At 39.3% G+C, this 15,076-nt stretch overlaps 1 protein-coding gene across 1 annotated transcript; it reads right to left on the reverse strand.

Moving 5' to 3' along the window:
- Window positions 1-125: 125 nt before the first annotated feature.
- LOC121906519 (RCC1 and BTB domain-containing protein 1-like) lies at window positions 126-10,848 on the reverse strand. Its single transcript, XM_042425407.1, has 12 exons — window positions 10,718-10,848; window positions 8,036-8,295; window positions 7,099-7,249; window positions 6,848-7,014; window positions 5,926-6,084; window positions 5,729-5,836; window positions 4,513-4,655; window positions 4,222-4,412; window positions 3,231-3,357; window positions 2,962-3,113; window positions 2,742-2,872; window positions 126-1,631 (listed from the first exon to the last, which is right to left on the reverse strand). The coding sequence occupies exons 2-12, from the start codon at window positions 8,159-8,161 to the stop codon at window positions 1,491-1,493; spliced, it is 1,596 nt and encodes a 531-aa protein (XP_042281341.1). The 5' UTR covers window positions 8,162-8,295; window positions 10,718-10,848; the 3' UTR covers window positions 126-1,490.
- Between the last annotated feature and the right edge of the window lie 4,228 nt (window positions 10,849-15,076).

Here is a 15,076-nt window from a genome sequence, read left to right on the forward strand (position 1 = left end):
CAGACCATAGAGGTGCATTCAATCTTTTCCTTGTCTAAATCACCTTTGAAACTCCATGTGCTTGTACTTGTACCTTTATAATATTACCATGATACACGCAAATCCTCATGTTCATGTTGGTTTACTGCAATATTTTCATGGATACAGAAAAAACATTTGTGTGTAAAGAAAACAAGCAGATCAGAGTCTTTTTATTCATTTGCTTGCAAGAGGTCAGAAAATGGCACTTCATAATACTCTGTATCAATTAACAGACACGATTAATGATTCTGAATTAGTTTAAAATTGTTCTTCCGAGAAAAAAGGTCTTGCATAGAAATGAGCAAATATATTCTTGAAAATCATCACAGCAGTAGTGCAGATGTCACTTAACTTTATAAATGTTAATACTGTAAAATATTCTTTTCAACAGACAATAAATGTGTCATGCGGATGACAAAGTGTCCGTAAAAATCTCAAGTGCAGGCCCACACGACGTACGGCCAAATGCCTTAAAGTGATTTGTACTGGCTCCATAAATAGCATTTAGGCAAGTTTAACTGCTAGTTTAAACCGACTGACTTGTTTTGTGCGGTAGAAAATAAAAACACTAAATAAGCTTTTTTTTTTTTTTTTTAAATGTTACGGAGCTGTATCTGCACAAAATAACGCTATCCAACCTACGGACTTCAAAACTGTAGACCACAAATGATCATTTTCACACCTGTAACAGTTTTAAGACTGAATCTCACGTGTAACCTGAGCTCCCATCTTTATCACATCTTACAACCAAGACGGAAGATCTCACTGTGATCGCAGGTGTGGAAGCCACGAGGACTGATAATCAATCCCTGAGTGGCATTTAGCTTATACAGACTCAATCGAGTCAGAAGTCTGTACTCTTGACAGCGTCTCGTCTGTAAATGACTCATCCTGTCCTGACATCTACAAGTGCAAAGAGCTTCATACCTGAATACAATGAATCCAGATGGCACATCCAGACTTAAGATTCAGTCTTCTAATAAAGAGGAAAAAAAATTCAAAATATGTCAAATAAGTGCAACACTGATGTAACTTGGTCAATTAAACAGAATAATAGAAAAAGTAAAGTGATATCAGGCGACTGGCTTTCAAATTCAAAAAGAAACAACAACTTATTCCCGTTCCTGCTCTTGTTTTCCACAATGTATGTAAGTTAACAGGCAGTCAGGCACTGTGGCGAACGACAACTGTAGCTGGACAGTTGAATGATGCTATTACCTGTCACCTGAGCCTTGTAAGTTCAGTATGTACAGCTCACGTGATGGACACACTGTTGCTAGTCTGGAATGAGATGAATGAACGATTTGATGTGCGACGGTGATAATCTTAAGTTTTCCACCTGTTTAACCATCCGTCAACGAAGCTGCCGGGAGCCGAGCGGGGGGTGATGACGTAGTTGGAGAAGTCACTCCCACTTGGAGGCCCACAGCATCCTCTGCATCCGTTCCCATGATCACCACGGGCTGAGGTCAGTTCTTGAAGGCTCCGCAGCGGCTGGCTCGACATATGAAATCTTTGAGCAGGTCGCCGTCGATCTGCCAGAAAGCAGCGGTCTGGGTCACCTCGGTCAGGTGATTCACGCAGAACTTAAAGCAGAACTCTTCCAGGTCCTAAATGATAAAGGGAAGAGAGAGTACAAGTACGCAAACGGTTCTTTATTTTGGTCAGATGTTTTTTAACAAAGGAAATAAAACAAAATACTAACTCCCGCTCTGGTCAAATTTGCCTGTATCCTGGAGATTCTGTCTCTAAATTCTTCCAAGGTTGAGTTTAGAGTGGATGTATGTTTTTGTTTTAACACAGTGGATCAAACTACTCTCAAATTCATCCCCATTCATCACATTTAATCATCCCTCTTTGCAAAATAATGTTAACATGTTTTTAAATCTATTATTAATTGTTTTGTGTGATGAAAACAAAGAGAAAAGATCTGGGGAAATATCAGAAATGCTCCTTTTTGTCTTTTGGTATGTCAGAGGTATGTTTGTTTGACAAAGTAAACAAACTGCCGTAGCTACAAGTCGTGGGCAGACAGTGTGTTGCTAGCTGCTAAATGACGTTAGTGGGTTGTTGTTCAGAGTCTGTGGCTCCTGTGTTGTGTAGCGGGATGCTATCGGACTCAGTGTGACCATCTGCTCTTCCTATGATAGAACACGCCGTTACCACTTTATTCAAGATTTGATCTGATGTATCGAAATAATGACTCCAGCTACATAAGCGGATGATGGAATGGTATTTCCTTTAACTAATGCTAAACTAGGTGGCAACATCACGAAATCAAAGAATTTAATATATTAATTTCTCCTTTTTGGTTTCCAGGACAAGTAATTTACAGAGGCATTAAACCATTTCAATTATACAAAATATGGGACCCTTTTCAACTGGAGTCTAAAAGGATTTTGTGGACTTGAATGGGAAAACGTTGTGGGATGATAACTTGTAGCATCTCTTAGCATTTCATTTGTTACTGTCCTCATTGCCATGTTTAAATGACCAGTTGCAGGCTTTTTATGGTCATTGTTTGTGTTACCTAGTTTATGGTTTTATTACAAAAAGGCAAAAGGAAAACAAAGATGTTGTGACATTTTTTGTCCTAATTTTACCCTGGAATGGCTGTTTTAGCTATGTATTTCAATATTTCAAAGGTTAATACAGCATTCTACATTATATACATACAGTACAATCAGATGATATTTGGTAGACTGGTAGTGAAGACTGACCTCTGCATCATAGCGCACAGCTGCAGACAGCAGAGTGAAGGCATTTTCAACGGTGATTCCCCTCTTTATAATGTGCTGACACAGACGTTTCAGCCTGTTCTCACAGTATGATGTGGCCAGGTCCAGCAGACCTGAGAGAAAACAGGCACAGACAAAAACACTGTAGGCAGGAACAACACACAGACAAAAGATCAGGCTGTGACACATGTGTGGTTCTAACCAATAGCATCCTCAGGAGGCAACTCCACGTTGTCTGTGTAGAGGAACTCTAGGAAGGAGCGGTACACCGAGTAGGAGAACTGATCTATCTCGATCACCTCCTTCATATCTTCATTCCAGTGGGACTGGAACATGGATCTGAAGTGTTCACACCTGCACAACAGTTTGTTTTATAATAGATAAAGCTGTTAGAAAAAACGTTAATCATTTCTTTTTTATGGTATCATAAATTAAACTGCTGCTGACAGCAGTAAGGTGAAACCCCCTGACCTGATTTTGAGAACTGCTTTGTGGACATAGATATATTTGCCATCAACGCAGAACTTGAGGTCAGCTGTCTCTGGGTTGTCAAACTCTTTCTTCAGAGACTGAGCCACAGTCAAGAAGTCGTCATGGTCTGGAGAGACAAAACACACCCGCAGCTCAGTTTTCTTGTAGTTTTTTGTTGTTTTTTTTTTTTTTTTTGGTCAGGCTTTATTTTAGGAGTGAAAATTCTGAATAAATTGTTGAGGAAAGATGTATGAAATGCAGCACTAATTATAGATAAAGAATAGAAAATGTTGGAATGGTACACCGCCAATTAATTAGTTCCATTAAAATGCTAATCTAGCATAACCAACATATATAGAGAATAATACTTCAAATTAATTTTTAAAAATGATGAATAAACATTTACTTAGTTTTAAATGGAGTAATTTCCTCTGGAAATCAACAACTGCTTTTAAACTCAAATAACTAATGAAAATAACAAGCTCAGAATGGAGAAGAACTTTGTTATTCTTGTCCCATAACTAGTACCAATTTACATACTTCTTTTCAGGAAACGTATTAGGAAATAACAGACCCATGAAGGTTTTAGACTTATTTCATGCCCTCTTGGTAACAACTGGTTTTCATAATTTTGATTTAATTTCTTTAGATAAGAGTTATGAACACAGACGGCTTTAAAAAAAACTCTTCTTTGGTGGTGCGTTCAGGGAAAAACTCACACACAGACTCTCTCAAAATAATTAATGTTTGCAACTGCGTAAAGGATTAATGTTTTAAGTCCCTGCATGTTGACTTTCATAGAATATCTGCATGAACTGTCGTTTCCTGGAATTTAAAAACTTACTGTGATCTAATAACTTAAGTTATGTGTTGAAAAGTGGTCATCAGTGACATAAACATGATTTGTGGTCAAGGGGTTAAACATGTGAAACCACTGATGCAGTCACTGAATTATGACATCATCACGACGCAGAAGAGCCCCTTATCTTACCCATGGAAAGAAGCCTCCACATCACTGACGGGGTGGCGAAGCATGCAAAGACATCGTCAGTGCAGGTAAAGTGTGTAAGGTGAGGCAGTACTATAGACTGGCCCCTGCACTGGCCCCACATGTACACCTGACCACTCTGGGTCTTAGCAGCTGACGTATGTGTGGAGTGACAGGCAGCGATCTCTACAATTCTGTCAAAGAAGCAAGAGAGGAGAAGTCAGTCAGCGTGCAGCGTGGGACGGTGAGGAGACGATTGACTGCATGTGTTGTGCATGTGATGGTTTCTCTCACCTTTCTTTCTCAGTCATTATCTGAACTGGGCTCAGCTGGTTGCTCTTGGTGCCGGTGCCCAGTTGTCCGTATGTGTTGGCGCCCCAAGCGTAGAGCAACCCTTCGTCTGTTAGTGCCAGGGAGTGGGCATAACCAGAGACAATCTGAAGTGTTTAAAAAAACATTAGACATGAGCTTAAGATAAGTTTAAGTATTTTCAAAGGTCCATTTGACTCTGAATAAAAATTACACTGTATATTTAGTTCACCTTGCAAACCCGCATGTTTACTTTTACATAAAAAATCATTAACTTTGGTCCTTTTAGTTTCCAATATTCTTCTAACTTCAGCATGAAAAAAGACAATTAATGAATAAAATTTTCTACAGAAAATGACTGATGACAGTTTTGATTATTTTATGTAATTTATCATGGATAAACTACTGGGATACAGCATCTCTGTATACTGAACACCATCTATGTAAAGAACATCACATTGGGCAGTTTATTTATTACATATTTGAGTAATTTCATTGGAAATTTGCCCCAAGTCTTGAAAAATGAAAAATTGAATTATTTCATGTCAAGGTTTACAACAAAGAAAGAAATTTACAGAGCTGAACTACACACAGTTGGGTTCACATTGCACTGATATAATGAACTGGAAGTAAACTCAAAGGTAAATTATCAAAATTAAATTAAAACTTTGATTAATTAAAGTAAAAAAAAAAGATCTGCGCTGAAACAAACTGCCTCACCACTAACTAAAATTAGTATTTATAAAACTACATGTGTGTACATTAGGGGTGAATGTATTTACCCCACTACATGTTTAAGATAAGGCTAAATTAATTCAGCAACATTTATTGTGCAAAGGATGAATCATTAAACGTCAATATGACAGCCACTGCAGGTGTTTTGACATTGTATGAAGTTTTTCTTAAAATGTTCAAGAGCAGACTCTTTTTGTCTCTCTTTCCACGAGGGCATTTTATGGCAACACATTTGAGTACGTGAATGATGGAGTTTGTACAGAATATCCACATATGTATCAATCAATTTAAAATCTGAGAAATGTGTTACAGGAGTTGCAAGAATTATGAAGAAATGTCTCAACAATTAAACGTCATCTTCATCCTTCATAGCAGACTCACAAATAAAAGATGAGAGATTCTAAATAAGATGTGATGAGTCGGTGTATACTGTACATGTCAGGATTTTAGTTTTGTAACTACTCACCTGTTGTACACATAAACCCTGCAGAGCCATGAGTCGACAGGGAGTGAGCTGGTTCCCGTTATTCCCAAGTCCAAGTTGTCCGTTCCCATTATAACCCCAACCGTACACCTGAAGAAACATGAGGAGAATATAACTGTTGAGGCGGTCGGAGATGGATAACACTGTGTTTACAGCTCCAGGAAGAATAAGCCAATCACCTCTCCGTTGTCCACCACTGCCAGAGACGAGGTCTGACCACAGATGATGCTGACGGCCACCTTGTTCTGCAGGCAGCTGGACACTCGGCGGGGTGTGGGCTGGTTCGCCGTGGAGCCGGAGCCCACCTGACCACAGTTGTTGTAGCCCCAGGCGTACACCTGGCAGACAGGGAGATAAAAGTAAGAAGTGAGCGGAAACATTCAAATGATGTATCAGTTCTTTTAAAACAGGGAATTTTATGATTCTCAGATTTTTTAAACATAACAAAAAAAGGCAACAATCTCTCAGACTGTTCTTTTCAAGCTCTGCTCCAAATTCAAGCTGATACCTTCTAGTAAAATAAATAAATCAAAAATAGCAACCTGGAGTAAAAGCTAGACTGCTACAAGCATTCCTTTGTGTGCTTCATGATGAGAGGGTAGTGCAATGTTTTTAGTGCTACTAATGAATGTATTAAAGATGTTTTATGTTCTATCATTACTGAAGATCAGAAGAGTGTCATATCATAATACACGGGATCTTAACAATGAACACATCTCAGTTATATTACTCAAGATTCCCCTTTTTGTGCATTTCAAACACACTGAGAACTGAATGTTGTTGTCTGGGAACCAGCAGGGTACCACAAGTAACCTCATTGTACAGCTCACTAGAAGCGGAGTGTGGTTGAAAAACTTTGAAGCACAACAGATTCCTTATTGTTGAGCTCAGTTTTTCCAGTTTTCAGCTCAGGGGGATAAACTACTGCTGTGATTGGATTTAATGCCCTGTAATGGTCTGTATGAGTAAGCACTGCCTTCAACCAAAGCTGAGTCACCTGTTCGATTAGAAAGGTTTCACACAGGCTTCCATACTGCTGCATGTTATAACTCTGCTCTAAAAGTAACTTTTTTTTTTTTTTTTTTTACCCCAGACACTCACTTCTCCTGTGTCAGTCAGAGCCATTGAGTGGTGAGAGCCGCAGGCCACCTCTGTGACCTTCTTATTGAGCAGGTTGGCAGACACAAGCACCGGAGTTACTCCTTGGTTGGTTGTTCCATTTCCCAGTTGGCTATAACCGTTATGTCCCCAGGCAAAAAGCTCTCCGTCTGAAAAGGCAAAAAGATGAGTCACTCTGCAGCACTTTTTAATCCGACTGCGAAAAGGAGGATCACATGTTTTTCTGCAGCTACCCTCAGTGGCCAGCAGGATGTGGGGTCCACTGCCGTAGCTCAGGCTGACCACTTTTCTCCCGCTCAGGAAGTCCAGCTTCTTGGGTACAATGGTGCTCTGGCTGTCACCGGTTCCCAGGCAGTTACTGCAGTTTAACCCAAACACATACACCTGTGTGTGGAGAGATGAGGGACATGTAATGTGGATCAGTGATAAGCAGGGCTAAGCAGAGACAGCAGCTCCAGGCTGCCGAGTAGGTGATCGGTCACATTCCAGGCACACAAACTTCAACACCAGTGGGCAGTGCTGATAAGAGCTGCAGGTGCAGCTCTCATGCCACCGACCCTCCCTCTTACCCTCCCTTCCTTCACCCACACACAACTCAGTCCAAAAAACAGCATTGATACAGAGAGGTGACAAAGGACAGGAGCACTGGCCAAGAGTTTATTTTCTACCTACTCAAACATGGACGGATGTTTCAGCCCACACAGCTACTGACCATGTTCCAAATAAATCATTTCAAGTCAAAGATCCAAGATTTTTCCAGCCCAACAAAGAATCTGAAATAAATTCTTTTTGGGAGTCAACATTCAAATCTGTTTTATTGGAGCTTCCTTAAAGCTGTATAAATCAGTTTTTGGCCACTTGGGGGCAGCAGAACAAGCTGAAACACACTGACATATTTTTACCTTGTAACTTCTTTGTAAAATTGTTTTGACAAACTGTTAGCAATCAGAAGCCTATTAACACATCAAGCAGTCACAGAGCAAAATTAGCATTCATGTAGATTTGTGTTTCTGGGTATCTGACAAACAGAAGTCCAGTGTTCACTCTCCTTTTAGTCTGTTTTGAGGGAAAAATCTGGCTCTTTAACTGCTAAATGCTCCACTATGTTCACTAACAAGGGCAACATGACTTTCCCTGAATCACAACCCCGTTCTCCCTCTGACCTCTCACCTCATCATCACTGGTGATGTAGATGGCCTCATTAGCAGACGTTCCAAACACACACGCTCTCCGGATAGAGGCGAGCTCTTGCGGCCCCATCAGGCTGAAGAGGGGCCATTTGGTTACATCCACCATGATGCGCTCGCTGTGAGTCTGCAGCGAGGGTGGAGGGGTGAGGGGGTTTGAGGGTGACCCTCAAACCAAAGGCAGGGCAGGGGACAGGGGCAGGGGGAGAGTCTGGGCGAGCAAGGTTGCCAGTGCTGCAAAACCTGAGAAAATATACACACATGGACATGTGTCACAAGTCAGGGAGCATTCAACATTTGTCAGCCTACCTTCAGTCACTGGCATAATGACACAGGTATTAACCTTGGAGGGAAAAAAACATGTTATAGCAAAGTCAAAGCATTCTGACTTTTTAAAACTGTTAAATGTTTAAATATTTTGGCATAAACAGGCTTTACAACCATACAATGATGTTCAGTATAGTAAGAAAAATGTTAAACCCATGCATGACCTTGCTAAAGAGATTAGAGAGAAGTTGGGTCATGTGGTGCAACATTGGAGCCAAGGGATCAGGGCCGGTATGTATAAGCCTGCTCAAAGTAAAATTATGGTCTTAGGTGTGTCAAAATTCTAAAAATCATGTTTTTGTGCTTTTTTTCTCACAAGTTCAAGTAAGTACTATGCATATTTACGAGTGTTCAAGACATTTCCTAACCCAATTAAGAGTCACCAGGAAATTGATATTTTTAGACAAAATTTAGGATTATTCTTAAGACTAAATCCAAATTGAAATAGATGTAGATGTTATTTCCATAATGCTGAAAAAGTGAGTTGTAATTTTTACATAGTTTGTCCAGAACACTTGTTTGTAACTCATGACATGTTGGCTATAGTAACAACAGAGCCAAATTCTGTGATACATGACTGATTGTAAAACATTCATCATAAGTGGATAAGTGAAGGAATTGATCATTCACAAACATAAACTGGCATATGTGTGAAGTGTCAGGAAGCCCAGCAGTTCCAGAGTTGTAGCAGGACTGGATGAGTATTGACTTACTGTCAAGTACTGAAAACAAGCATCAGCATCTTTACTTAATCTTATGCTTATTCTCTAATCAGATAATTCATTATTTAAATCTAAGATTTTACCAGTTTAAAGTCCCTGTACGGCTAATTATGTTTAGACAACATTGAGAAAAAAAAGATTTTGTGAAAGACGTGTTTATATTCCCCAAATGAAGGTATCAAAAAGTATACCCAGCCCTAGTCTGTAGTAAGGGAAGGGTGCAACTACACCCTAGTATCCCATGAGAGTAACTTGTGTAACTGCTGCAAGAGCTCTGTTATTACTCTGTTACACCAGAGAACATCTCACAAACTGTTGGCATTATTTTGATAGCTGAATAAACATTTCAGTCATTTCTCCAATACGAATGTCAAACATTCACTGATATAACAATGGTTAACAGAATGGTTTGAACTTTGGTCGGACAAAACAAGCAATTTGAAAATGTTACTTTGGGATGTGGGATAATACAACGGGGATTTGTCACTATTTTCTGCCATTTTTTAGACAAAACAATTGATTGAGACAATAATCAGTGTAAGATTAATCAATAATGAAAATAACTGATAGTTGCAGCCCTTATTGCCATATAGTCTAGTCGCACTCTGGTTATAAGTGTACATTTAAATAAACAAATACTGGCTGAGAGGGGCGGTAGATGTCAACATTTTATTATTTGTTTTTACTTTGAAATATCAGTATTGGTCTACCCTACATGCTACTACTGAACTATTTTATATACAGTTAGCTAGTTTAGTCCAGTGGTTCCCAACCTAGGGATCAGGCCCCTCCAAAGGGTCACCGGGTAAATCTGAGGAGTCGTGAGATGATTTTGAGTTTTCAGTTTTTGGACTTTTTCTCTAATCTTTGATTTTTGGTGAAATATTGGATCATTTGAACATTTACTGAAATGACACGTGAGAAGTTTAGAGAGAAAAATCACTATTTGGTGGAGCTGTTAACAACTCATAGATCTTTTTGCAAGCTAAAAAGGTTGGAAACCACTGGTTTCATCTTTAACAATGTGTTGTATTTTAAAAGCTTATTATATTATCCATTGTGTCAAATCTTCATCTGAAAAGTAACTAAAGCTGTCAAATAAATGTAGTGGAGTAGAAAATACAACATTTCCCTCTGAAGTGTAGTGGAGTGGAAGTATTAAGTAGCATCAAATGGAAATACTCAAATAAAGTACCTTAAAATTGTACATAAGTAAATGTACTCAATTACTTCCACTGCCTCTGGCTCACTGAAACTGTTGCTGCTGGTGAAAACAGCTTATGAACCCAGAAGGCTTAAGGATTTCTGAGGAATTGGACTTTATGTGGTTAATGTGTTGAAACTACATTTCTAAACCAACAACAACATATAATACCAGTTAGCTGGCTGGCTAATGTTGCCTATTGTTACAAATGCATTATTCAGCAAACTGTCCAGCTGACACAACACAGTGAGCGGAGCTGGTACTAGACTGATCCGTGTGGAAAGTCGCTCTAATCTGAGCTAACTTTGTTTATTTAACTGGCTACAGTTAGCAATTTAGCCCGGGAGAAAACAGCTTTCAAACAGCTTCCAAAGCCACAGAAGAATACTGTCAGTGTTTCCATTAAACCCACCTGTTAAAAAGGTGTGTGTCTGCTGTAGTTTAGATGTGTGTCTGCTGTAGTTAACGGGTCTATCTGACGGTTTCACACCGGGGCACACGGGTCGGTGACGGGTTGATGAAGCTATCACACTGAGCTGCTCTGACGCTTGTTTGCGGAAGTGAGGAGAAAAATAATGTCACGTGATTAAGAGGCCAAAGTAATGGATCGCAGAGTTCAGATTAGATTTACTGTATGAGAAGTTACACTGAACCCAGTCCATGAAGCATTTAATTTATGGTTTAGTTCCCTTGTTTGTTGTAAAATATGACAGCCACAGTTGTTCACTCCCTCTTCTCCTCACCAGAGCCAGATTAATCTGTTAGCAGGGCCTGGGGGCAAACTTGACCTGTGGGCCCCATACAGACCCCCCAACTCCTCATTCTTTTTGTACTATGTTGCCTTCAAGTATCCATCAGGTTTGTACATTGCACATGATAGACACACAGAAACGTTATTATATTTTTCCTGAAACAAATTCAGAAGTCAGCTCAGTTTTATCATGATATAATACATTTGACAAAGTACACCTTATTTACTGTCTTCCATTTCACGTCTGAATTCTGAGTGGGAAATTTATGTTCTAAATATTAGGCTACCCCTCAAAATTTCCACAGTGGAACAAAAAAGTAGCGTCCACCGAACGTAGCTTACACTATGCATTTTGGGAATCCAAAAATGCAATGCTCTGCGTTTTACAGATGCAAAATTGATGCTTGTGCAACACTAAGTGTCCAAAATCTAACTTTAGTGCTCACTATACACTAGTGAGTATATTTGTATAGAAAGTAGCGCATGAGTGAACGAGGGAGTGATTTCAAACACTGTCAATCTCATTTTAAGAAGCTGTTTTGGAGCTTTCCATTGTATGACATGATATTCCTCAGCAGATGTAGTTTGCCAAGTTGTAATCGATATATAGATGTTCAAATCTCCAATTCACTGTGCACCTTAAAGGATGGGCTCATCATTTTTTAAGTCTGTCTTAAAACAACAGTCAGATGCCCAAATGAACATTGAAATAGGTTTTTCTTGCCACAATCATTCTTCCTGTTCATACCAGCCATTAGAAGATCCCTTCATAATACACTAACAATTACTTAAGATGGGAGCCAAAATCCATAAACCTCCTTCTGTGCAAAAATGTGATTAAAAGTTTATGTGAAGCTAATATGAAGCTTCAGCTGTCCAAATTAGTCAAGTCATTAAGTAGATATCTTTCAACATTACAGTCTTTTTAGTGCCAAAGTCCTTATTTTTGTTACTTTACTTCCACTGCAGCTCAACAGGGAAACAGTCTGAGGAAACACAAAGAGGAAATTTGATGCTAAAAAGACTGTAAATGTGGCAGATATCCACTTGATATGACTAACTCAGACTGCTGAAGCCTCATAAGCTTCAGAAAAACTGTTTTTGCACAAATTGACTGTGTGGACACACTATGGATTTTGGCTCCCATCACTTGAACTGAAAGCACATTTCAAAGGAATCTTTTAATAATCAGTAAGAGCAGGAGGAATAATTACAGTGAGTAAAACTTCTTTCAGTGTTCATGTGGGCACCTGACTGTTGTTTCAAGACAAATTGTGAATCTGTCCTAATGGACTTGTCATCCATGTTGACAACTGGGAAACTCCATCTGCTGGGGAAGATTATGTGATACAACTGCTGTTTCCAAGGTCAAGGATGAACTTCCAAGCTTAACCCAGAATTCCTCTGATGGAATAATACTCCTCCTAAGGTTTGTTGAGTGTCCGTTTGTGGTAATTTGATTACACACACATTTATTTTGGATTAAAACTTGATTAAAACCGGATTTTGATACAAGCCTATAAGACAGGATCTAATGACTAAGTAAAAATATAGGAGCTGCCTTAAGGCCTATAACATTTCAGTTCACATCTTGATTTGTGTTAACCCCCCACCCCCCAAAAATTGCAATCAAATTGCCACACAACACTAAAAGTCCTGGGAAATCTTGATCTGGGTCAAACAGTATTAATGTTCCACTTTCAGGCCTGTTATCTTATTTTGCATGAGGTTTGGTACTGTGACTCCACAGGAAACCCAAATTCACTGCTGCAGGCTGAGTTAATCATTGCCCTCGAGTCAATGTGTTGACTAACACACATGCATGGATTTAACTCGGAAACTATGCCACTTACAAAACAAATGTGTCCATTACAAAAGCGTCCGCTGTAACCTAATTTCAGGATTGGAATTAGTCAAACAAGTAAAGTGTCTGTCCTGGCCTGGACTCACCTCTGCCTTGACAGCCTGATATGCGTGGGTGGACGGGTAAATTCACAAACACCATCCCCCTAAAAGAAGAGATGAATCCAGGTGTACGAACAGATAATAACTCTCCTCATCCTGTTATTTGTTGCTGACAGATCTCACCTGTAATTGTAAAGGATGTGCCACAAAAACAAAACAAAAGAAAGTCAAGAGTAGTTAAAATTACAGCTTGACAAGATATGGTCAGTTTGCTCTTGTAGTCATGGAGAGGAAGTGATGTAGATCTTAAATCCAGGAGATATAAAAACTCATGAACCCAAGGAAAAAACTCACACGCAAACACATCCACACCCAAAAGCTACATTCACACTCATGCAACTTAATTGGACTTACATCTACTGTATGTGTGAATCACAACACTTGCAAGCACAGAGGATCCAACGGCTAAACAGCAAGTTTATTTTGGTTAGGATCAGAAACACAGATAATGTCCTGAGGGCGAGATGAGAGGAAATGATATCAAAATCCCCTGACTTGAAATATGGCAATGATGGTTTTGTGATGTTCGAGGGGTAATGAGTGAGAGAAATGGTGTTACAATGTTCAGTGAATAAGATCGGAGCAGCAGGGTGTTGCATTGACCATCCCCCACGGCAAACTCCAACAACAGGGAGACTACATACTACTGTGCCCACATCTCCCATATCAATACTCTCCAGTTGCTCAAAGAATCTTTTCTATTCAATAAAACCTAGTTTTAGTTGAAATGAAAAAACAAAAGGCACAATGATTTTCAACTCATATTTGTCTTTAATATGCACAAGAGTTGAAAGCATCAATGAGCCACCTTAAAGAGAAGAATTCAATCTAAAATTTATAAAAAGATATAAACAATCAGAGGCCAAAACGCTGTCTGTTGCTTTTCTCCTATTATTTTATTTAAAACAACTTTTCATTAGCAAGTAAAAATCTTGCAACAAACATAAGCTTGTATCCAATTCAGATACAAGGCAACGAAATTGTAAATCTTTAAAGTGGCTCGGTCTAGTCTGCTAGTTCATGACTGTACACCCTCTCTATAGTTTTGTTCAGTAATAAACAGCTAGTCCCAAAAACAAGCCTGGGCTGCTCAAAACAACCCCACCCAATATTTAAAACCCCAGCATGAACCCCTGCTCTGACCCCCTCTCAGTAGTTAGCAGCCAACCAGAGGATCATAAAGTCTTCAAGACCAGGGCTAGGATTGAGCTCACAGTTTTGACACGTCAAACCCAAACCCGCACACCAACTGGGACATGGGACGGTATTACAGCCCGTCACCACTACAGAGAGAGAGAGAGAGAGAAAAAGAAAAAAAAAAAAAATAGCCTGTTCCAATTTATCAGCGTGTCATCACAATACATATGCAAGTCAAAAATAAAAACAATGAAACAAAGAAATATTGCTTCAACTGAGAGAAAAAAAAAAAAAAAAAAAAAAAAAAAAAAAACCCTCCCCAGCCATCTTTGACAGTGAGGTTATCGTCCATCCAATGACTGTCAGCTGCAGCAGCTTTGTACAGGCTTTATGTAAATATATTCATATATTCATTAGACGGCAAGGAGAGATACACATCACATTTTTTTTACACAATTATTCAAATTGAGTGATGACATGTGACCTCTTCATCAAAAGTAGTTAAGTACTGTAAAGGTTAGGACCTGTACTCCTTTTGTAAGTCTAGTCTTCAATGAGTATAGGTCCCTTTCTGCAGGCAGACATCAATATGCCTCTCAGACATGTGCATAAGACTGAAGAAAGGAAAAAAATAAAAATTAAAAATAAAATAAAAACAGACATATGGAAGCTCCACAGACTCAACCAGGAGAAGCTGAAAACTGAAAAGGTAAAAATGTGTTTGTTTGTGTTTTTTTTTTTTAAGAGAGAACCTAAAACAATTAAAATAAGCTTAAAAGGTCAGATAAGCAATTCGGGTCGATTTTTTTGCTCGACGTTTTTGTTACACCGCCCCCCCTCCCTCCCACCCCCCACCCGCCCCCAACCCCCCAACCCCCTCTTTTAAAGTTTCACATTACAGGGGAGTCCCCACGCAAA

The sequence above is a fragment of the Thunnus maccoyii genome, chromosome 11 (assembly GCF_910596095.1).
Source record: "Thunnus maccoyii chromosome 11, fThuMac1.1, whole genome shotgun sequence".
NCBI lineage: Eukaryota > Metazoa > Chordata > Actinopteri > Scombriformes > Scombridae > Thunnus > Thunnus maccoyii.